Source organism: Psittacula echo (genome assembly GCF_963264785.1).
Source record: "Psittacula echo genome assembly, chromosome: 9".
NCBI lineage: Eukaryota > Metazoa > Chordata > Aves > Psittaciformes > Psittacidae > Psittacula > Psittacula echo.
The window spans coordinates 5799437-5824273 of NC_137745.1; the positions used below are offsets into that span (position 1 = coordinate 5799437).

General features: G+C 43.5%; 1 protein-coding gene across 5 annotated transcripts in view; it reads right to left on the reverse strand.

Annotated features, from left to right (window-relative positions):
- Positions 1-24837, reverse strand: part of PHF2 (PHD finger protein 2) — an 82229-nt gene that overhangs the window by 21708 nt on the left and 35684 nt on the right. For 4 of the 5 annotated variants that reach the window (XM_080625371.1, XM_080625372.1, XM_080625369.1 and 1 more), the window contains exons 2-11: positions 20143-20228; positions 15114-15228; positions 12181-12341; positions 9486-9627; positions 6662-6848; positions 6243-6423; positions 4358-4445; positions 3622-3728; positions 2395-2486; positions 1009-1098 (exon numbers count right to left, since the gene is read on the reverse strand). In XM_080625371.1, the coding sequence (XP_080481497.1) occupies positions 1009-1098; positions 2395-2486; positions 3622-3728; positions 4358-4445; positions 6243-6423; positions 6662-6848; positions 9486-9627; positions 12181-12341; positions 15114-15228; positions 20143-20228 (1249 nt within the window). The remainder of the gene's footprint in view (positions 1-1008; positions 1099-2394; positions 2487-3621; positions 3729-4357; positions 4446-6242; positions 6424-6661; positions 6849-9485; positions 9628-12180; positions 12342-15113; positions 15229-20142; positions 20229-24837) is intronic. The other variant, XM_080625370.1, reaches the window with a different exon arrangement.

Genomic DNA, 24837 nt, shown 5'->3' on the forward strand with positions numbered 1-24837 from the left:
TTGGAGAAACTTGAGCAGCTTTGTAAGGAATGTCACTCTCACCAGGTTTTATGCCCAGGTAGGACTGTTAGATGGACTGCCCATACAAAATGAATGGCCTTTTGTTTAAAATGCTAACCAGCTTGAGTATTTAATTCAGATGTGATAAATGTAGCAGAATCATATTTCATGCCCTCAGGAAAAAGCAGCAGTAAAATAGCTGCCTAATTAAAGTTAATGCTGTCTGACTAATTAAAAAGAAATGATTTTCTGCTTAACTTGCCATTCTGACAATCAGAAAACTTCCATACCACATCAAAGAGGATAAAAGGACAAGATAGATTTCAATTTGCAGGTCTTTGGATACAGTTAGAAGGGGGGGAATGTAACACAATGTCCTCTTAAAACAACTGAACTAGCTATGGCCACCCTGCAATGTCACACAGAGGAGACCCACTTGCATGCAACCTCCTTTTTTGAGGGTTGATTTTTGGGGAGAGGTTGTTGCTATAATTATCACATTTCCCATAGTAATTCTCCTAGAAGCCAGCCAAGAGCTGGCTTCTTATTGGGACAATGTATAGAAGAATAGTTCCAAGTTCAGCCAGTGTCATAGACAAGACCATGAACATAAGGAAAGGGAAATCCTACATAGGGAGCATGATCATGGGGATAGTAACAATGTTCTATGAGTTCTATCATATTTTTGGGTAGGGAATAGCTAAGTGAAAGAATAAAAAAGGATGGAGGAGGGAGTGTGGCCAGTCCAGCTAGGAGAAGGTGGAGGAGAAAGGATGTATGACAGGCAGACACTGCGTAACGCTGAGGAGAAAGCAAACAGGAGCCCACAGCACGTGGCAAGTCAGCCTGAGACATGAGTCCTGAGCCATACATCCCCAGTGTGAAACCTCATATGAATTCCTTTAATGAAGAAAGCGGGGAAGAAGATTCATTTATTTCAATTCACCCATTTCATAGCCTGGGTTATTGAGAGGCCAATATAGTTAATATAATGAAAACAGCACAAACCTCACTTAATCTTATTTCTTTGGCAAGGTCCTTGATAAGTTGTGCTGGTTTGAAGTTTTCTGGTAGCTCATCTTCATGCTCTGCTAAAGCCTAAAACACAACAAAGCCAGATTCCTGTTTCTGTGCATGTTTTTTGCAAAAATATATAAAAAAGCTCTTTAAGTGACATGTGCATATTTTTCCTATGTACTGAAATCAATACTGAGTGCCTCAATAGTCCAGATAAGGAAAAAATACACCTTTTTTCCCCTTTCTGGATGTTAATGTAGTTGTCCTGAGAGAACAACAAAGTCAATAGTCTTTTTCAGATATTACTGCATTTTCACAACTGGAACACCACTTTGTTCACCCCTTAATATCAGATTCTGTGAAAAATTCCTTTTCTGCATCTACAAGGAGAGATTGTCTCAGGTTGGTGTCTTCAGTGAGCATAACAGGCATGTAATTCCTCAGCAGGGCACTTTGGGAGCTCCCTGGCAGGATTAACATTTGCATTCACATGTCGTGTTATAATATTCAAAGTTAAACTTTACCTAAGTGCCAACACAGTCTGACTTCCTTGGACTCACTACTGCTCATCTGCATGGCAAGTGGAAAAATAAACAGGGTGACAGGGAGAAGAGAGCTCGCACACTGGTTAATCCTTCTACTGGAACCAGGGAGCAATCCTGAATTCAGGCTTGAGCACTGTCTTTTTGCAGTAAGGAGCAGCCAAGTCCCAGACTACATTTAAACGTGGGACAGCCACTGAATGACCTAACTGTGTGCAGCAGTGTGTACTCAGCTGCTCATCCCTTCTTGAAATGTACGAAAATCCTGAAGCTGCTATTTCCCCTGGTCACGTTTTACGATTGAATGGCCTGTCTCCTGCAGCTAATTCCCCCAAGCTCGAGGAGCAACACATGCAAGAATAACACTTCTGCAATGGCTGCAGCAAGAAATTTAGCCTGCAAATCCCTTTAAGCCTTCTCTCCAACCCAGATGTATTTCCTGGCTCAGTTAACGTGTTGATTTGCAAGAACTGGGCACCCTGAGCACGCAAAAATGCAGGCATCTCTCTAGGCCCTGCTTGCATAAACAACCTCTGCTTAATTGACTTGGCACATGAAGAGGCTCAGAGTCAGGGGGACATCCATTCAGTATCCCTTGAGCTGTGTGCAGAGGTGACTTTTTAAAATCATCTCTTGTGGTACCATTTTTCATTGCTGTCTCTTCACGTGGCACTATGAAATCCCAGCTGTTGCCCTTCTTCCATGTTCTCCCAGTCCCTTCCCTTTGGGATTTCAGAATTAGCTGTTTTGCTATGGAGATACCATTTGTCCAGGCATTTGCTCTCTGTTCAGCGACTGGCAAATAGACAATATTAAAACAGGCTTCTTCTCCTACCTGTTTTTTAGTCCATGACCTGAAAGCACCATTGAGAATTTTTGCTCCTTGGAGTAAATGAGCAGGAGGCTGTTGCCCAGCTTTATGCAAACCTAAATAGAGGGAGAAAACAATGCCATTCAAGCACTGAGAGCTAAAGGTGTTTTACATAAAGTCTTTCATTTGAAAAAGTTTAACTGCAAAATCTAACTCTTTGAAAGCTGGTCACCACGAATGAATCCCTACTATAACTTGATGGTATATGGAGTATATTTACTGTGTCATAAATCCAACCCAGCCTTCCTACACTGTGTTCCTCTAAATTATGTCTACACTGGCAATCCTCCTGGTTCCTTTCTTGGTGCCGTACTCAAGCTAGCTTCCATGTTCACACATCCTAGGCTGTGGGAATAAAAAGGTACCATCAGTAGTTCTTTTATTCTGGCCAAAAAAGCAAATACCAATATGTGGAAACAAAGGGTATAGTGAGCAAAGCATCTCACTCGGGCATGAGTACAAGCTTGCCTGAACATCTCCCCTCACTCCAGTTTCTGCTGAGTAGGTCATAAAGGGGCCCCTTCCAGGCAGCAAGCAGAGGGACCCTTCACCTTGCTTATTAATTACACACATTTTTCTCATTATAAAAGGATCAGGTGGGTGCCGCAAGACATGTTTTTAGTAAGCAAAACAGAGGCAAAGAGCAAATCTGTGAAGAACACACACACGTGGATGATTTGGAAGATTTTGAATTTCATACGAAACTTTGCTTTAATTCCCAGTGTTTCCACTGGCCACATGGCTGGTGTTCTCCTGGCCCTATGTTTCTGTGACCTGCCCATGTACTTCAAGGGGGATCAGCAGGATGATGGGAGAAGGAAGTGCTGCTCTATGCCTAGGGCTGAAAGAGCCTGTAGTTCATGAGGTTAAAACAAGGAATGAACCCAGACTGGATAGGAAACTAACATCTAAAAAAGTGATATGACACTATTTCCTCTGTTTATAAAGAAGATGAAACCTTCCCTTAGGCACAGGTAAGAGGGACAGTTAAGGTCCTTCCTAGAGTGAGATGACAGTAGGTTAAGGGGAGAGCTGGACCAGACCAGCATGTTCTGCTGGTATGTTAAAAGTGTTTTTCAAGACTGGTTTTGGCCACCATCTTCTATGTGGCACATCAGCAGACATTAAGAGTAACTACTTTCAGGCCCCTAAAGCTAAGCAATTAAGGCAGGCAAAGAAATGCAGTTTTACCTTTGAATGTCTCCAGTAGGTGCTTGCCCATGTACCAACATGCAGTTTCGAAGTTTGGAAACTGGGTCAGACTGACAATTTTCAACCGTCTTTCTACTTCATATGCTCTGTAATACAAAGCCACATGAACTCAGAGCATAGCAGGGCACAAGTATGTCCCTCAGTGACACGCACCGCGCACAAATGCCTGAGGTTCATTTTGCAGTGCTTCATTTCTCTGTGCTGCTACCACGTATTCTGGCTTCAGACCAAAGCAAAACATAAAAGTAACACTGGGAAGAAACTGTGTGATACAGATGTTAGATAGTTTCATTGCATTATTTGTCCAGCATCAGTGAAGTGACTACTTATTGTCTTACAGTGGGCAAAGAGCCCAGCTGAGCTGGTGGGGGCTTATCCAGAGGGCAAATGGCATGTTCTAGGGTAAAACTGACAGGTTTTAACAGTTCTTCCTTCAGGATATGGACACATTGGGCCAAGCACCTCACATATCCTTCCATGAGATACGCAATGGGTGTAAAGACAGCTTGGAATAGCTCAGCACAGGAGAACACAGTCAAAGGGGACAAATGTGGATACACTTTCCAAAACTGCCCAAAAGACCTCCATCAGCGTTACTACCTGTGTAGTAGTAGCTACACAGTAGTAATGGTAGTGTGTAGGTTAATTAACAAGAGAGACAGTGGCCAATGTATTACAAAATGAACCTCCACCTAACTTTAGATACTTAGATTACCTCATCTGCATTTCAACACTTAGACTATGTAGAAAATGTCCTGCAAAGGCCAGGCAGTCTACAGGTGTTAGAGTTGCATAAATCCAACCTAAAAGAGAAAGAGTCCTGAGGGTAAAAACTGGAATGACAGTAACAAAGACTTCATTCACAACATGATGTTTATAACTCAGATTACTTCCTAGGTACCAATGCAGCTCTTCAATCCACAATCTGCACCAGAATCACAGATAGAGAACCACACAAAGTTGCCCCTTGTATGTTTTGCATGACAAAGGCCCAGCCCAGGGAGCTGCTACACACCCCTGCCTCCCAGTTCCAATCCCAGCACTGCCTTCAACTGTCAGATGGTGAGAGGGGACATTCTGCTCACACTGACATTACTTTCTTGTCACTGTGGAAAGCAGCAGCAGCAGCTACATAATGGTAGCTGCTTTCACATCACCATAAAAATCTGTGGCAGTTTCTGACACTAAATTTATTGTAGTGTCAGGAACAGGGTGTTTTTCCAAACATTTATTTTCATATAAAAATACACGCAAATTAATGAATCTTTTATATATTATGCATATAGTGAATCAAGTACAGCGAATCAAATCAGAGAATTAGTGAAAGGACTTTTTACAAGGGCCCGTAGGGACAGGACAAGGGGAATGGCTTTAACCTGCCCGAGGGGAGATTGAGATGAGCTCTTAGGCAGAAGCTCTTCCCTGTGAGGGTGCTGAGGCGCTGGCACAGGGTGCCCAGAGAAGCTGTGGCTGCCCCATCCCTGGCAGTGTTCAAGGCCAGGTTGGACACAGGGGCTTGGAGCAAGCTGCTCTAGTGGAAGGTGTCCCTGCTCATGGCAGGGGTTGGAACTGGGTGAGCTTTAAGGGCTCTTCCAACACAAACCATTCTTTGGTTCTGTGATTCTGTGATTCTGTGAATCCTTATAAATTGCTTGGTGTTTATTCCACCATCTGCTCCACATATGGTCACGAGAAAAATACCTGCTTTCCAGTTTTTTCAGTCAAAGTAAAATTCCAGTGTGTAAAAAGAATATACTCACACATAGACATATGGCACTACTTGATGCTGCCTCCAAATCACAAGTGCTAGTGCTCTTACTTACTCATGCTGCCTGGAAGCCTCTCTCAGGTTATGGATTGAGTGGGCAGTGCATCATTTAAAGGCAAATGCAGGGAAAGAAAATCCCTGTCCCAAACAGATCATAGTTTCAACAGGTAACAGACTGCTGGAAACAGCAATGCTGTTCATGGTCCATGGCGACAGGAAGGTGAGGAACAGGGGCAGGAGTATAAACTCTACATTGTCTTCTGATCAACTCCATATGCTCATAAAGACCCTCCCAGGAACAAAGAAGAACAAAATCCACCACCCCTAACCTGCAATGAAAGCCTGAGTCTACCAAATAATTCATAAAAATCTGTGAGGCCCAGGTTTCCTCTCTCAGGTGAAACCACACATGCACACTCACATTTCTGCAGGCACCTATAGTTCCTTTGTGTCATGAGGAACCAATGACCATGAAAAGGGTTTTGTGGGGGACTGTGGTCAGAAAGTAATTCTACATGAATCCTCTGTTAGACGGCAAAAAGAACCAATGTCATAGTTGGATGCAGAGGGAGAACTCATGAGTTACTGCAGCCCAGCTACACCAAGAGTAGAACACTACTTACTAGCTGTATTTTTTTAAAGGCTGCTGAAATATTCACAGAAAGCAGTAAAAGTTCTGGGGTTTTGTTGTTTTGGCTGGTTTTTTTACAAGCATATGAAATTATATTTCTACTGAGAATCTGAATTCATGCTTTGTCAGAGAAAATCATCAAATCACATCCCTCTAGCACTTTGGACACACCATTTCAGCAGCTTTAAGCAGAAACCTCACCTGCCACAGCCGGCTCACCTGATGGAATGAAGAGTGTCTGTCCTTGTTTAACTGTGCATTTGTAGCATTTATCTACTTGGTCTGCAAAAAACATCTCACTGTGGTTTGCTGCCGATTGCCAGCGTTCATAAAGAGAAATATTTGCAGAGGCTGGTTTGATGAGATAAAATATCTTTTCTCCCTGAATTAGAAAACATAAAATTAGCAACAAGCATCCGAACCAAACAATGCTGGCAGAGATACATGCACACACACAAGGATTAATCTAAATACATATACCTCTCTGCATATTACTTATGGATACAACAGGAATGAAGATTAAAAAGCCTCAGACCTGAAGTTTGAAGAGAATTTTAGGATGGTCTTTGCATATGAAGTTTAGCTCGTTGCTAGATACACTGCAAAAACATGGCCCTCACCTTCAGGACATGGTACCAGGCAGAAGCTCCTCCCGAGTCTATATGGAAATCTGTGTAGCTGTCCTTCACACAGATCAGGCAGTATTTGGTGACTTTTGGTTTAGCCAGAAGAGCATCATCAGGCCAATAGTTTTCCACCCAGGACAACTTCTTAACTATATCTGGAGGCTCTACAAAACTGGACATCCTTTACAGAGAAAATTGAAAACAAATGTGAGTACAAGGACCCTGATAGAACAAAAAGCAGAGTGTGACTCTAATGCTGGCACAGCAATCCTTGCGTGTCAGTGGGACTGCTCTGCCTTTAGAAAAGGTCTCAAATCTCTATTTACAGACAGAGATTTAAGGCTTTTAAAATCTGATAACTTAGCAACGATCCTTTGACCTTCTTTAGTAGCAGCATTTCTAATCAAGTCTATGCTGTTTGTGTTTTCCCAGTCCCTCCCTCTTGCCGTGTAGCTCAGTTACCAACAGGTCTGTGATCATGGTCACTTCTCCACCCCCTTCAGAGGAGGCAGTGAAACGTGTGTACCCCTACATAAATCTTAGAAAGTTTGCAAGTTAAGCTTCATATTAATAACAATAACATTAGCACTTAAGGAATAAATAAGTCTCAATCTGATGCTAGAAATCACAGTGATCTTTTTCATTAGACTGACTAAATTACATTAAAAACTCAGAAGGAAAAGGCCTAATCTGGGTTGATAATTTGAATATATTTAAAATATAACGTGTAATATCTTATCTAATTTATACACACGAACATACTTATTTACATTAAGCATATATTAATATTGTATGAAATTATGTATATAATTTATAAAATAGAAACATACAATTTATGTTTATATTAAATATGTAATATATACTATAAATCACCATTAAGACCATGTAGTGGCATAATGAACAGGCACTGAAAGTGTTTAATCCCAGAAAGTGCTAAATTTTATGTTTAAATAGCCCAAAATCTTGGACTAATATTTGCAGGGGGTGGAGGTTCACTGTTGGATGCTCTAAAATACCACGTCAGGAAGAGTATCTGCACTTCAAACTAAAATTAAATGCTCCCATGTGTCAGTTATGCTCACTGTCAACCACTGATAACAATAGCTCCATTTCAAATGGCAGGGAAAGATGGAGCAGTGCATTCAATTAAAGTGTCAGTGCCTATGTTAAGAAATAAAATATTTGCTCATTAATGTCTAAATCAGCAGGGGCTGAGTGACAGCTCCACCAGTCCTGCAGAACAAAAGACCTCCCAGTATTCTGGGATAATGGCTAAAAAAATCTCAACTGAAGATCTTGGTAATCCTTGAAGCCTGTAATTACAGGAGATGCTTTCTGCAGAAATGGGTGTGCTCTCCTAAAACACTAACTACAGGGCTAAAGGTAATGGCTTTCAAAATATGAGCTAGTCATTATTCATCAGCTTTCTTTTTAAGACCACTTGAAGTCTTTTCAATAAAATGGAATTCTCCCCACAACAACCATTCTTTATTTTTATATTGACTCTCATCATCTTCTGTGTAGCATTTTACATAAAGGAATCTCTTCCTTTTCTGATGCTGCCTTTCCAGAAGCACCAGCTCCCCAGAAGGACTGCAAGCACTGTAAAAATTATCTGCACAGTCGCACAAACTTCAACATGTCACAGATGCATCTCCCTACTTCTGGAATAAAAGCACAGCTCAGGTGATGAATACAGCTCTGTAAGGCATGAAGCAGTAACTTGAACTGTTAGGCATTTACATCAGCTAATTATAATATAAAGCATGAGGAGAATAACGGGCTTCCTATCATTGAGGACTGGTGACATTTTCATCTCCAGCACCACTACCTCTGGCTCACTGCACCAGTAAAGCACCTGGACCTCAAGTTCAGAGCTGATCTGTACTATCATCCCCTAACTGCTCACTGAGATCTCATCATCCCCACTTGTAACCTGCCATACAGGTTGCAGGCCAGCTCACAAAAGCACTGAAACTAAAACTGTAACACACAGTATAGGATTAGTGAACTATAATGATTTCAGTGACATGTTACACTATACCTAAAGCCACACCTCACCTACTTACTCATTCTGCTACTTTAAACGGCAGATTTCAGTAAACAACATCGGATGTACTCAATCCAGTGCTGTACAAGTAGGATGCGCACTGCTGTCCAATGCATTTTAACAAAGAATGCTCTGAGGAGATTGGCTGACCAAAGAATTTGTTGGTTGCCCAGAGAAGCTGTGGCTGCCCCATCCCTGGTGGTGTTCAAGGCCAGGCTGGACACAGGGGCTTGGAGCAACCTGCTCTAGTGGAAGGGGCCCCTGCCCGTTGCAGGGGGTTGGAACTGGATGAGCTTTAAGGCCCCTTCCAACCCAAACCAGTCTGGGATTCTGTGATCATACTTCTGTGGTCATCTCTGACTTCCTTTCTTTGGTCTTACCAGTAACTATCAAGTTTCATCTAAGTCCCTAATATTATCTGAGAAACAGACTCTTGCCATTCACTACCAGGGCAAGGCAGAGAATTCACTCCTGGAGCATCAAGTTACGTTCCAGTATACAGTTGCACTGAAATAACTATACCTATACTACTAGAGTTAAAATGAAACTGAAAAGTAACAGAATGTTCTGTTCTGCTGTGCCTTGTCTGAACTGGTTGCAGATGGATCATGCAGTGGAGAGTCAGAGTGACAAGAAGCCGCCATCCCAAGGTTAAACAGCACTTCCTAAACAAGAAACAACCAGAGATAGCAGAGGCTGCTCAGCCTCTCCCAGCTGAACCCAATCACATGCCCAGACACCACATGGTGCAGCAGGCTGGGCTCTTACCTCGTGTCCGAGAACTCCAGGTTGGTCACGTTGAGGACCCTTTTCCTGTTTGTGCTGTAGTAGTAATCCACAAATTCCTTGAGCTTCATCTTGCAGTCCTTCTGCTTGGTGACATCAGTGACATCAACACTCCTCTCTGGTCCTACAAATGAATTCAGTGAAAAACAGAGACTGAAGGGTAGCCTGACTTGCCCCATTTTGTGTGCTTGGGGGTGAGTTAACATCTCAAGAAACAGATCAATCTTTTGATTTTCTGATCTTCTTTGTATCTTACCTGTATACACGTATACATACATTATATATGTATACAAGCTGACAGAGGGGAGATTGAGATGAGCTCTTAGGCAGAAGCTCTTCCCTGTGAGGGTGCTGAGGCGCTGGCACAGGGTGCCGAGAGAAGCTGTGGCTGCCCCATTCCTGGCAGTGTTCAAGGCCAGGTTGGACACAGGGGCTTGGAGCAAGCTGCTCTAGTGGAAGGTGTCCCTGCCCGTGGCAGGAGGTTGGAACTGGATGAGCTTTAAGGTCCCTTCAACCCAAACCAGTCGGGGATTCTAGGATGTATCTCTAAAAGATGTGTATAAACATAAAACATGTATGCATAAAATAATGCTTTTGTATTCATGCCCCGACATACTTATTTCTGCAGTTTTTATCTTTAAAAGATTAATGTTATTTTGAATCTATTATATTCATTATGGATTTTATTTGCTTGGTGAATATTATATGCAAATAGCTGTATATCCACAGAGTAAGCCCTACCCACCATGCTGTGAAAGTCTTGTCATTGTAGATAGTATGTAACACTGCACAGGACATCTTGTGAAGGTGATTTTCCAAAATTGCAAGTTCTCTAATGCTGTATTTTACATTTTTACTTATGAATCTATAATTCAGAAGGAGTTTTGCAGGAAAATTCCCAATTTTTTTCCTGGTATTTCAGATGTGTCACAAAAAAATTGACTTTTTGTTATTTTACCCCAAATTACACCTATCAAAAATCCATCCTCTCCATATTAGAGTACAGAGAATCCTCTAGTACCTATACATTTCCTCTGACAGACCTTGCTGGATACAAATAACCAGTGTTAATACTAACAGTCGTAGTCAATTAATGAAATTGTACATTGCGCAAACCAGAGAACACATGGAGAAAGTCAGAGCTTTATAAAGAGAGCCCATTTCTAAGCACACTCTCTTATCCTTTTTGCATGAAAAGCATCTCTTCGGTCTTTCCTCCCTTCAGTTTTAATTGGCTGTATTTTTCCTCTCCCAATGTTTCATTCATAGCTTTTTTCACATTAGGAGAGGGAAAGCATTCCATTTGTTTTTCATGGAACACCAGAACAGTAATGATGCACTTGGCAGCCTCCTTTGTGGTGTTTTGTCCTCTGCTACTTTAGGTTGTTTCTAAAAGACATTCTAGGTCCAATGCAATAAACTACAAATCAGTGAGATAAATCCCTGCCTTGGAAATCCCATTCAAGCAAACTAACCCCATGGAGGTTGGACCAGTGCATATTTGTGCCATTCACTTTTAAATCTGGTGCCAGCTTCAGATTAAACAAGCTGTGTCCTTCCCTTCAGCTTTCAACTAACAGTTCTATTGGTAGGGTGGATTATTTCAGCTAGAGGCTAAAAGAAAGCCAGCAGATGCATAAGGAGCACATAGGTCATAAAAGAAAAACTGCTAAGTGTACCAGATGGGCAAGGAAAATATGTTTCTTGTAGAAGCAATGGGATAGAGATAACAATAAAGTCAGGGGTCTTGAATTCTCCTTTATTCGCAGTTATCTCACTGAACATGACTATAGATACAATCAAGAGCAGCAGTGGCTGGTGAGCACCCTCCAGCGTGGGGAACAGGTCAGTGGCAGGAGGATGGGGTGGTTAGCAGAGATAAAGGAGCTGTGAAATACAAACAGATACACTGGAGCTGGAGTCACGGCTCCATATGGATGATGCCTTGCCAGAAGACTGGAAGGAGACAGAATCAGACAGGAAGTGACACACAGGAGAAAGGACAAGAGACGAGATCACACATGCTAAAGGAAGCAGGATGTGGAGATAAAGAGAAGTGAAGAGCACTTCCATGGCTCTTGGCCAAGGGATGTCTTCCGAGGTGGGATGACGTGATGACTTGTGAGAAGATGCAGTACAATACCCTGCTCAGGGTGGAAACAGGAGAATGCCAAAACAAATCCAAATGACCATCAGCAATGAAAATAGCTCTGACATCAGTGTTAAAAACTGGCCTGCTTTTGCAGAGTGAGAGCCTCAGTCTACTAATTCCTTCCATACAAAGCGAAGTGGCAGTAATCAGTTAAGACTTGGCCTGAAGAAACTACTTTTTGATACTACTATGACTGTTTCTTTACTGCAGTGCTATGTACAGTGCAGTCTGGTTTGGTCTCACCATCAAGCTGATACAAGAAACAAGAATGAATCATAGAATCAAAGGACAGTTAGGGTTGGAAAGGACCCTAAGATCATTTAGTTCCAACCCCCCTGCCATGGACAGGGACACCTCACACAATTGATTAATAATTACAAGCTACCACCACATAACAAATATTGACATCAGCACATATCAAGACATAAACAATATTTTAAAGTACATTTTACAATTTTTTATACAAATATATGTATTTCTAAAAGCAGCTGAGCTCCAAACAGCACAATGCCACCAGATACCCACCGACATAGTTTTCAACATCGCTGACGTAGAAGGTGGGAGCAGGTACAGACAAACCCAGGCCATCTTTCTTTGGGACGAGGATGGGCTCTGCAAAGCCATTTTCTTCCAAATACTCTGTTGTTAGCTGGCTGCCTGGCACTTTCACCACTATATCTTCAGCACTGAAAAAGTAAAGACAGATTCCAAGGATGAGGGGTTTGGCATATTCTGCGTTACCTTACTGAAAGAAAGGGTTACAAGTAAGCAATCAGGTGCAAATAAGGTGCGTATGACAAAAGCCCAAAAGCCATTCACTGCAAAGCACACAGAGCACACTAAAATCATCCTGAACTGATTTGCTCAAGCCTCATGCACCAACTACTGGAAATTCCTAAAATAACAGCTTATGGTGAAAGACCATTTTCCTCAATTATCAACTATTGAGTTACCTGCGATGAATCTTAAAGAAATTTGTATTAAATGCTCCACTCTAAAGAAGGCAAAATCAAAAACCTTACAGAAGCTCAAACAAATTGCCCAAGAAATACTTTGCAAATAATTTTTAGGTAGTCAAAAAATTGCTCAGGAAATACTCTGCAGATCATTTTGAAGTAGCTGGGAGGGCTTCAAAGGGACGAAGGAACAGGCCACTCCATCAGTACACCAGCTGTTCGCACCAGCAGCTCGCAAGGGAAAGTCTGATTTCTAGATCTTTTCAAGAGTAAAACTCTTTGAATCCAGAGTGCAAAGTGACTGTCTATGAAGGACCATCAGTCCCAAAAGCACCCAATCCACGTGCTGTTTGACAGCTGGGCTCTAAAAACCAGGTGGCAGGCCATGGCTATGGCTGGGTGTGGTGGGAACAGCAAAACTGTGAGTGTCCACCCCAAAAAACACTACCTCCTGGGCAGGTAAGGCTAATACATGACTGCCATCTCCTGCAGCAGCTCTGAACTACAGCCCACATCTTCACATAGCACTAAAATCCAGCGGGAAAGGGGATGAGGCTGTGAGAGCCACTGTGGTGGCCGGCAAGCTCAGGCCTCTCCACCATCACCACTCTGTGAAGCCCAACCTGTAGTGAAGCCCCTGATGCCCTTTAGCTATAGGGGCTCCTCCTTCAACCCCACCACACAGGAGGAACCCCTCGCCCAGTGCCTGCTCAAGCCGTCCCTGTGGGGTTTGGCCCTGGAAGACAGGGTGGCCGGATGCAAATACGGATAAGCTGTAGAAAACCAACTTATTTCTGGCTCACCCCAGCTACAGTGAATTGGCAATGGCTGATGAGGAGGCAAAATTCATTAAAAGGAGTGTACCCCATTTGTGTGAGCACTGGCACCACACGCCAGCAACATGCATAAGCTGGAGGTTTTAAGGAGCCAGAAGCATACGATGATTTACCACTAAACCTCTGCACTTACTTTACAGTGTCCATGTATACCTTTTGTGCTTGTTTAAGCCTGATGTGCCATAGGATCTAACATGTAGTGGTAAAGAGAGATCAGTACCACAGCATCTAGTAATAATTGTGCTAAAATGGAGAGTTTGGTGCTGACACTGCAGCATGTGAACCATCAATTTAATTATTATTACTACTACTGTTACTACTCTGATGCTATCTTGGTATTAAACATTCAGGAGCGGAATTACATGAATAATATTTCCTGCCTTTTTGCTCTCTCCACTTTCCTTTTGATCCAAGCCTCACCCAGGGACTAACCGTGGGTTGTAATTTACTGTCATGTGCTGGGAATCAGCAATGATGTTTCTGTCTTCAGACTGAGACCCCCTTTTTCTGCTCATCACGTTCCAAGTGACGAGCGATGGGGTTTGCTCTGTGAACATCTGCAGATTTCATTCCTTTTCTTCAGAAGACAAAATATCTCAACAAGACTTTGTCTCACTTATGGCACAACTAAAGATGTCAGAGGCCTGAATCTTGCAGGTGCTCGTTCTGGCTATGGAGCCTTCTGTCTCAGAAACTTGAATTTGGCAGCAGAGTTTTCTTATGTGTATGTTTATGTGAGAAAGAAACAGAAATGGGGTCCACATTGGTGCTTTACAGTCTGGGAGTGACTCAAATGATACTGCAGAGGTGAGGGCAATCTCAGAGGCCACCCCAGGTCAAAGGAAAAGAAGGAAAGGAAATGAAAGGAAATGAAAAGGAAAAGGAAAAGGAAAGGAAAGAAAAAAGGAAAAGGAAAGGAAAGAGGAAAGGAAAGAGGAAAGGAAAGAGGAAAGGAAAGAGGAAAGGAAAGAGGAAAGGAAAGAGGAAAGGAAAAAGGAAAGGAAAAAGGAAAGGAAAAAGGAAAGGAAAAAGGAAAGGAAAAAGGAAAGGAAAAAGGAAAGGAAAAAGGAAAGGAAAAAGAAGGTTTGTGTTTACCAAGCACACTTTACCAGTCTCTAAGGATTCTTCTAAAATAATTAGTCGTTAATAATTCAAGATTTATTTGGCTAAGGCCTACATTAAAGAACCAGAAGAAAATCATCACTCTTACAAATGGCTGTGAAGCAGCCTAATAAAGTGTGGAACATGTCACCTAACAATTAGCACTATTCATTACCCCAAATAAGAGAGCCTTTGTCACTTCAGCAACTGAGGATGTCATTGTTCTTCTTTTCAAGATGGAGACACACTTCAGCACAACCATTAGTATTTCTGAGAACTGGATAATTCTATGCAATAAATTGGCTAATTTCTTATGCAAGCGAATGTTGTAGGGGCCAAACATGTTCTTGTCCTTGTCTTCACAAGTACTAGCTTCTATGGAAATCCACAGGAACGGGGCTCAACCAAGAGTAGATTTGAATATGGCTGCACAGATATAAAAAAGGGAAGAGCCTGGGACATCTGTAATAAAACAGTGTTCATTTAAACTTCTTTGTTCTGTACTGTGCAATGCTTTCAGCAAGGAGCAGCAGCAGCTTCAAAGGAAACGGGCTGAACAACCTACCTTGGAAAAGTACGACTTCGAAGCTCTTTTATGAAGACTTGGCTCCCGTTCTGCACAGGTTTAACCTCTGTCGTCTGTCCAGTATCATGTTTATGCCAATTTCTTTTCTTTTTCACTGAAAAAGAATGAATTGGACAGTGTTGTATGTTCAGGAGAAGATAATTATTAAGACATTTGAAGGAAGAAGTCTTCATTTCCTATGCGAGCAGAGAAGAGTGAACCCCCACTATGTTGCACTGCAAATTTTAATATTGCTCTCAGTTCACCATTAGACAATTATACGGTAGCCTGGAGATCTATTACAGACTGAACAGTGTTCGTTTTGTAACATAAGGGCAACCAGACGGGTAATTACTGAGCTGCACAGCTACCACAGGCTTTATGCAAACACAGGCTCTGGACATTCTGTACTTGCCAGACTACACACTTAATCCTTATCATGAAACTCTTAGAAAGCCACTTTTCTGCCTTCTCAATATGCAGTATAGATCTTTATGAACATATTTATCATGAATTACCTTAGTCTAAAGGCCTGTGCAGCAGTGGCAGATTTGACATCAATTCTGATGGGCTTTGGCTTACGCCCTGCACACGGCGTGCACATAAAGGAAAAAGAAATGAAAGGGAAAAAAAAGATGCAAGGGCACCATAAATGCAATTTTTAGAGCTGCTCTTATTCCTAGGTTTTGAAAGGCAAGCCAGGCTTAGGCCTTGAGGTGATGACAGCAGAAGGCCTCTTGACTGTGCTGCCAGGGGGTGACAGACATACAGGCAAGTTCTCATGGAAAAAGGGTCAGCTGGAATAAGCACAAATAAGTAAGTCAAATGTCAGTGTAGTTCTGCTTTGCCTCTTTGACAACCAGATAACACAGAGCAAGAAAAACTGGTCCAGCTTTTCCTTTTAGTCAGCACTTTCTCCCTCAGCTATTCCTCCTTCCACAGTCTGTCCAGACATGCTCATTTTGGTAGTAAATTGGGTTTTGTCCAAAGCCCGTATTTGTATAATTTCAAACCTCTGTTAGTAGAATTTTCGTGTATCGCATCTGACTTTTATTTTTTGTCCTTGTTTTACATCACATAATTCAGTATTACCTCCAAAATCAAGATTCCTTATGCTTTTCTTACTGTTCTAAACAGCCAGGAAAGAAACTGGACTCCTCAGTTTCCACGCATGGACAGCACACTCCTCACTCTTTGCACAGTCACGCTCAGATGGATCCACATACTTCTTCATTAAGAAAGGAATCTGGAGGCCACAGCTATAAGAAATGAGGTTCGGGAAAAACTTTGTTTTCCCAACCACAACCCTGGAATAACTCAAGTTAACCCATGAATCCATCCCAGGTTTTGCACAAAGCATGTTGGTTTTATTAGTTCCATGCAGCTCTCCAGCCTAGCTGGATATATTCATTAAAGCTGCTAGTTCTTTATCTTAATGACTCTCAGGCTTAGTGTATTAATTCAATGCTCCTGGTAACAAAGGAAACAAGCCCTACATGAATGCCAAACCTTCCTCCTCTCCTTCCCTTTCCAACGGCTGCCTCCTCCCCCCCCTCAGCAGATCCAAGCCAACACTGGGACTCTTAGCACAAGTCGCAGCGAAACAGGTGTCACTTGCCACACTGAAAATTAAAAAGCTTATCATATTAGTGTGTTCTTTTATTGCACTTCAGGTAGCACCAAGTGTCAAGAAATCAAAGTGGCAATTTGGTGCTGAATCGAGAAATTCATTGCAACTCTTCAGAAAGCACCAGAGAGCTATTTCTCAGCACAGAGCACTGGCAGGCTTCCACCTCTCCCATCCACCTCACTTCCACTTCTCACATTCACCTCTGATGCAACAGCAACAACGATGCTTCTGCCACCCAAAGGCTCCCCAGGAGGTGCTATCTCCCAAATGGCAGCAAGCTGTAGTCCATCATGCTACAGCAAACAGTCAATATTTGGCCTGTTTTCAGCCAATCTCTTTATGTTTCATCTTTACCATGAACATCACAGTACTCACTGAAGGCCCATTAACATGTGCAACCAATACAAGCTTTGGCCACAAAGGCCACTTTTTCTTAACTGATTACAGATTTCTTTCTCTGAAGAACTTTCTGATCCAAATCTGACCTTTGGAAAGTATAACCTGGTCCAAAAAAAGGGTTTTCTCCAGAAAACCCTTCAGAGAGGAGAGAGAGTGTATGTTTATGAAAACTGTGTCTCAAAATGACTAATTCTACACTTCAAAAGTATACTTACTATTTGGAATCATTATTCCAATATATTTATGAAGAAGGATACCTAGAAGCACCCTCTTAGTTCTCTATTGGTATATATTAAAGGTTGAAACTACTTATAAACAGTTACGGCCTTCCTTTGGTCTGTTTGCATCTATGTAACTTCACCGATTCCACAGAATGCCTCCTGATTTTCACTGCTGCAAACGAGACAGCAATCCAACTAAAACCACTTCAGATAGTGTTACAGAAATGAGCCAAGTCTGCCTCAACAAAACACATTTTATTTCAATGATGTCAGAAAATTTCACATCAATGTGTATAATTTTTCCCAAAGAGGAGTCCCTACAAATTTCCTTAAACCAAAATGGCTTCAAATGTCATATGACAGGAAGTAATCTTCTGCAATAGTAGTCACTAAGCCACATTGGTGAAGTGGAAAAATGTAAGAGGAGGAAAATGATTTTTAGATTTGACATCTGGAAAACATATATTGCGGAATGCGTGCTCCAGAAATACATGTGTATTTTTAAATCCAGGCGAGTTGCATAACAGACAATTGGTGTCTGTGTTTCCTTTTGCTAATCTTGCAACCATTAAATCCTACCAGTGAACTATTGGCTCTGGAACAACTCTTACTCATTTATTACAAAACTGATTGTGCTAGATAACTGGTTTAAATAGATATTGTACCAGTTAAGAAGCAAACGAAAGTGATCATCTTACAGGAGCCCCAATGGTGGGGAGCAAGATGCCCTGTATACAAATGCCTGATGATGAATTCATTAAGCCAAGCTGTTCCTGCCGTCGTTGAATCAGTCAACTTCCCTGGCCTATTGCACTCCGCAAGGAGGGGCTGCAGGATAACAGCCTCATTTGTCAACAGGATCCATAACTCTACAAATACGGATAAAGAGAACTGGATAGTGAAAAACCTTCTTAAAGTATCAGAACACAGTTGTAGATTCAATTCTCCTCATCTTAACTGGTGCAGTAAACTTGTGATCTTATTACTGAAACATCCATTTCTTGAATTCTAAGATACTGCAACACAGTTTTCACAGAACTGATATTCCTAATTATAAACTTTTGCTGCTTCTGTTTTTTTTCCCCTTCACACTGAAAAGTAGGTGCCTTGCATCATCCTTAATTCAAACCAAAGTGAAAGAAATCAAAGCATCAGACACATCTCAATGTTACACAAAACACGGGCTGGAAATCCTGCGCTGCTGCTTCTGCACCAGGTCAGTCACAGCCTGTGAGTATCTGCAGTTATATCCCCCTTGTCAACACAACCCATTCTAATTCCAAATAGGTCACTTGAAGATGATTTGTGGTTATTTTTTTGACGAATTTCCAGTGTTTGACAGAAATCTTCTAATAAAACATTGGAAAAACTGTCTTTTAAATCAGGGCCATATTGATTTTGTTAAGCCTCCCAAGGGTTTTTTGCAGCTTGCCCAATCTGTGGGTGCCCCTGCTTGGGTCCCACACCATCTGGGAGGCAGGAACTGCTGCAGGTCATTCAGGTTCCCAGTTCACACTTGATTTTGAGAAAGCCTTAGTGGAAAAATCATTCCTATTTTTGCCCCCCCAAATGAACATTTCTGACTCCTTCCCTTTTCCCCCAGAAATCTCTCACACTGTAACTTATAAGGCAGTGCACAAATACTTGCTTGGTTTTCAAATGACTGAATTTTAACACAGCAGAAGCCAGTTTCCAGCCATCCCTTATTTCACACTAACAAAGGAGCAATGTGATTTGTTTGGCTCCTGGAAGACGAGCACAGTGCTGCTCCTCGCTGTGTTGCTGTCAGGTTGCACAGCAGCGAGAACCTCTGCATCATTGTTGCTTATTTACAAGACATGGCTTTCAAGTAAAACATTTCATCTTTTACAGGGATTGTTCCCCACACACACACTCTATAATAGAAAGAATTACTGAATTAATCTGACCAAAGCAAACATCTTGCAGTTCTTTCCCAGACAAAACTTCCACTGAGATCAACTGTCACTTTTACTCAGGAGAACTTTTTCCTGTGAAAGAACTGCAAGAATTGGCACTCTCAGCGTATCCACAATTTTGACTGCCACTGAAATCACTACAGTTTTATATCCAGGCCAAGCATAACACACTATTTCTTACTCTTCTCATCCAAAGACAAAAACACCATGTAGTTCCCAAAGCTCACTGTATTACAATGAGATGTCCCTGTACAATTTTTCTAGTCCACAGTACTAAGTGCCTTCACAATTCTTCACCCATGTGAGGAAAGAAGCATCCTTAGGTTCAGAGGAGACATTAGAAAGAAGCTCTTCCCTGTGAGGGTGCTGAGGCGCTGGCACAGGGTGCCCAGAGAAGATGTGGCTGCCCCATCCCTGGCAGTGTTCAAGGCCAGGTTGGACACAGGGGCTTGGAGCAAGCTGCTCTAGTGGAAGGTGCCCCTGCCTGTAGCAGGGGTTGGAACTGGATGAGCTTTAAGGTCCCTCCGAACCCAAACCAGTCGGGGATTCTGTGAGCATTTTCATTGCTGGGACTAGGGACCAAAACTCGCCCAGGAAGGTGCCTTGCATCAGCTCACACACGCTGCCTGAGACCAGGCAGGGAGCCGCATCCAAAGCTCCACAATCCAGCCCATGGTTTTCTCCCCTTAACATCTTTTTTCACCTTACGGTTTGAATTCCATTATTTATGACACGCGATATTTAGGTGTGTCTTTCTGTAATGGGAAAAAAAAAACAACTCTATTGTTTAAACACAGAGAACCTGAACTGTGCCTGAGGACCAGCTGGGTTGCTGTACTTACAGGTAGACTTCCCGTGGGTTTTCTCACAATTTGGACAATGATAGATGTCGATATCTGGTGCCTCTTCTTCTTCAACACCCACACAGCTGGAATACATAAAGGCAAATATTACATTAGCTTGAGTCCACCTCCAAACATGCAAGCATAAAACTAATAGTGAATAAACCCAAAACCCAATAAGCACCTACTATGAAGCTATGCTGACTGCTCATGGCTATCTCAAAGAAAAGCTTAGGTGCTTTTCACACTAGTACAGTCAGACTGGAATTTTTGCATCCAGCATTCCTGATGTGATGCTAAAATAGCTGTCAGTCAGAAGCCCACTTCCAGCTCAGTGTGGACCTCCATTAAAATGTGGCAGAGAGTCATAAAGAATCTTTTTACCCAGGGAGACCATTTTGTACCTACATAAAGCTCTCCAAGCACCATCCCATGGAAACCTGATTAAGAAAACATCTTCCCCAAGCATGTACAGACAGATGCTAGGTATCAGAGCCTCCTGGCAAGGTATAGCATACGCAAGACTTCCATGGGTTCCATATGGAACCTCCATGGGAGGAGAAGAAGACACATAGCTCATAGCGCTTCTGGCTGCTAAGAAGATGGGTTGTACCATGGCAGCTGCTTGGAACACCCACCGAGATGATTCTGGATGGCACAAGATATGCAACAATACAGAGCAGCCCGCAGGCATGCCGATGAATGCCTCCAGAAACAGCACTGGGAAAAACAAAACCAAACTGCAAAGGAATGGAAGACCCAAGATAAGAAGTTGTTGTACAGCCAAAGCACCAAGCAGCCGGCCAAATAAACTCCAGCACAGCACTGCTCCTTTCAATGGGATTCAAAGAATTACAGAACCCCAGACTGGTTGGGTTGGAAGGGACCTTAAAGCTCATCCAGCTCCAACCCCTGCCACGGGCAGGGACACCTTCCACTAGAGCAGCTTGCTCCAAGCCCCTGTGTCCAACCTGGCCTTGAACACTGCCAGGGATGGGGCAGCCACAGCTTCTCTGGGCACCCTGTGCCAGCGCCTCAGCACCCTCACAGGGAAGATTCTGTTCCTGCTTGCTCAGTCTGACACAGCCCAGGCTGCAAGGCACATTTGCAGCACAGAGAAAGAGTTTCAGCTGGGTGCTGTGAGATACAGCCCTGGTGCCACAGCTCCATGAGAGCTCAACCAGGTGAGAGGATCCATGAGAGGCAATATAGGCAGCCTCACCTTAACCACCTGCACAAACAAGGGTAGATCTCACCGCAATAAGAGCTCTCCTGGAGTTTCTCTGCTTCACCACCTGAAATGCCTCTCAGTGCTCCTCAGATGACAGAAAACACCACTCCATCTCTTCTGCCAGAGAAGGGCTTTGGGCACTGGGCATGGCAATGCCACCTCCATGCATACGGTACTGTTCAGTCTCCTTGCATCCCGCCAGCAGCAAGAGTGGGAACTGGTGTGGGAAGATGAATTCAGGGTTTTTACCTGCTGGTTCTGACCCACAGGAAGCAGAGGAGAGGAATTCTGCTCCTCTCCCACTGGCAAGGCAACAGGGTAGGTCAGTTCTGCCAACATCTGACAGAATCTGTCAAACCCGTCTCACTGTGTTCAAGCTCCTTAGGACAATACCAAGTATCCAAGATTACAAACAAGATAAATAACTGGAGAAATTCATGGAGGTCAGATACACCAGCAATTGTTAAATATGATGGTCTAGATGCAGGAAGGCCCTAACCTCCCGGCTGCTGGCAGGCAGGAAGGTGTATGTTCACCTCCTCCCTGTTTCTTTAAGCCTTGTAAATCACTGCTGCCATGAACCTGCTTCCAGCTCCATGGAGCTCACAGCAATCTCGATGCCTGTACATGAGCATACACACAAACACGTGCATGTTTGGAACAGGAGGAGTAACTGTTAAAATAAACTGTGACCCCCTGTTTACAGAGGTGGGTCTTCTGAATCCAAGGCACACAGTGAAGTGTAACTGTACACATCAGGGCTACAAACCACAGATTGACTTGCTTTTAGAAAACAGCATCAACAAAATCCATGCTGAGTCTGCAACCAAGCTGGAAAAAGCCAAAAGCTCAGATATGGAAACAAATCTTTGTTATAACCATTGAAAATGTTTTGTCAAATGAGATTCTGCCAGAAACCTTTGTGGATATTTTCATCCCGTTGCAGCTGCCAGTGTGTGTATGCGACCCAGCTCCCTCCAAACCAAAGAGGACAGGGTGAGAGAAGCTCTGCAACCAAAGCCAGGGGAATTCTCATTTTCAGTGAGCTCAGGCTGTGAACAGGCTGGTAAACAGGACGTTATGCTGGAATTGTGTAAAAGCAACTGCAGATTCGGCTGGTGGCTTCTTTTATTCAACATTTACTTGAAAGAAGACAAAACAATTGGGTGTCCCTGGGCAGACAGCATGGAAAACTGAAGAGTAAGTCTGCAGACAGGAAAAATCATCCCAGAGACCCAGTCCTCAGCGTCAAGCACATACAGGCAGTAAAATACCAGATTAGAAAACTTAAACCCTGGCAGATCAGAGAGAGTGTAAGAAAACGTAGAGGATTCCTCTGCCCATAAAGCTGCGTCAGCTGCTTATGCCACTGGATTCAGCTTGTTGAGCTTCGTAAAGGTATGGATTAGGCTCTATACAAGGGCTTGAAAAGCCTATATTTAGCTAAAGTACAGGAGATGAGACCCTTGGGCGCTGCATGGGTTGCCATAGGAGGAGGGCTGAAGAGCCTGAGCAAAGGCTGCAGTGCGGTGGGAGCTATTGTCTGAGAGCAGGAACAAACATTCACCAGAACAAAATGGAAAAGTAAAAATAACTGACCTCAGACTCAAGTGGCCCTCTAAGAGATGCAGTCAACGTTTCCAACTGCCACATGGCTTCTGGATGAGGTTTGGCCATTTGCAGCTACTTGTAAGCAGAAGCTGCTACGCATATATGAAACTGCAATTACAAACTGTCCAGGCAATCACCCCACTGAAACACCTCAGGTGACCTGTGACTAAAATATGAACCAGCTCCAGGCTGTGCCCCCAGCAGAGCTTGAATCACCAGGTATTTACAGCAGCAGAACTGTTCGTGGGCTTCCACAGGAATACAGGCATACAGACTGGAATTTCCATAAGGACAGACTGACAGAGACAACCTCTTGAGAACATTTGTGCCAGGAGAAGAACAAGATTTTCAGTGAGGAGCGGTGCTCCTCAGGGGTCAGTGTTGGGACAGGCACTGTTCAACATCTTTGTCGGTGACATGGCCAGTGGCATCGAGCACCCTCAGCAGGTTTGCTGATGACACCAAGCTGTGTGGTACAGTCGACACCTTGGAGGGAAGGGATGGGATCCAGAGGGATATGGACAGGCTGGAGAGGTGGCAACATGTGAACATCATGGAGTTCAACAAGGCCAAGTGCAGGATCCTGCCCTTGGGTATGACCCATGGGGGTCCTTGTGCAATCCCAAGCACAAACACAGGCTGGGGGAGACTGGACTGAGAACAGAGCTGAGGAGAAGGACTTGGGGTACCTGATTGACAAGAAGCTCCCCATGACCCAGCTTCAGTGTGAGCTTGAGCCCAGAACCCCCCTGGTTCAGCCTGGAGAAGAGAAGGCTCCTGAAGGGGAGACCTTAGAGCAGCTCCAGTGCCTAAAGGGGCTACAGGAAACCTGGAGAGGGGCTTGGGACAAGGGCCTGTAGGGACAGGACAAGGGGGATGGCTTTAACCTGCCAGAGGAGAGACTGAGATGAGCTCTTAGGCAGAAGCTCTTCCCTGTGAGGGTGCTGAGGTGCTGGCACAGGGTGCCCAGAGAAGCTGTGGCTGCCCCATCCCTGGCAGTGTTCAAGGCCAGGTTGGACACAGGGGCTTGGAGCAAGCTGCTCTAGTGGAAGGTGTCCCTGCCCGTGGCAGGCGTTGGAACTGGGTGAGCTTTAAGATCCCTTCCAACACAAACCAGGCTGGGATTCTATGATTTCATGCTGGCTGTACTGGTTTTCTGTGACAAGATTTTGGTAGCAGGGGGGACATCAGCTCCTCAGCAGTGACCTATCCTCCAGCTGGTCTCCAGACATGTGAGAAACTGAATTTGAGAGCATGAGAAGCAGAAGGACACTGCCAACTTTGGCAGAAGCCTGTGCAGAGTCCTGAAGCCATCTCCTGCCTAATTTACAAATGTGTTTTTTCTCAGAGTAGTTAATTAACAATAGAACAGAATCAAAGCATTTCTCCAACTGAAGAAACCCAAGTCATCTGTAGCAGCGGAGCAGTGCTATCCTTACCCTCACCCCCAAATCTGAGCACAAATGGTGCTTTGTGTTTGGAATCGATGGGGTTTTTTCATGAGAACAATCCACTTTGGTCCCTCTTGTTCCTTTTTTCAGCCCCATTTGCCTGACAGAAACACAAACATAAAAAAAGACTCGAGCCAAGCATTTGACCCCCTACAAGGATCAAACGGGTCTGCTCGGCATCAGGCCACACGGATCCCAGGCAGCATCCTTGGAGCAGCCTCCCCGGCTGCAGCCAGCCCCACAGCCAGCTCTCAATACAAGCCCTGGATGCATTACCATTGACAGAGAAGAACTGGGAAAAGTTTCAGAAGCACTTTTGTGTGATTATTCAGATCTGCCAATGAGATAAAAAAGGACATAAGAGGCTCAGCAAAGGAACTACGAGGCAGAGCTTGCAAAGGG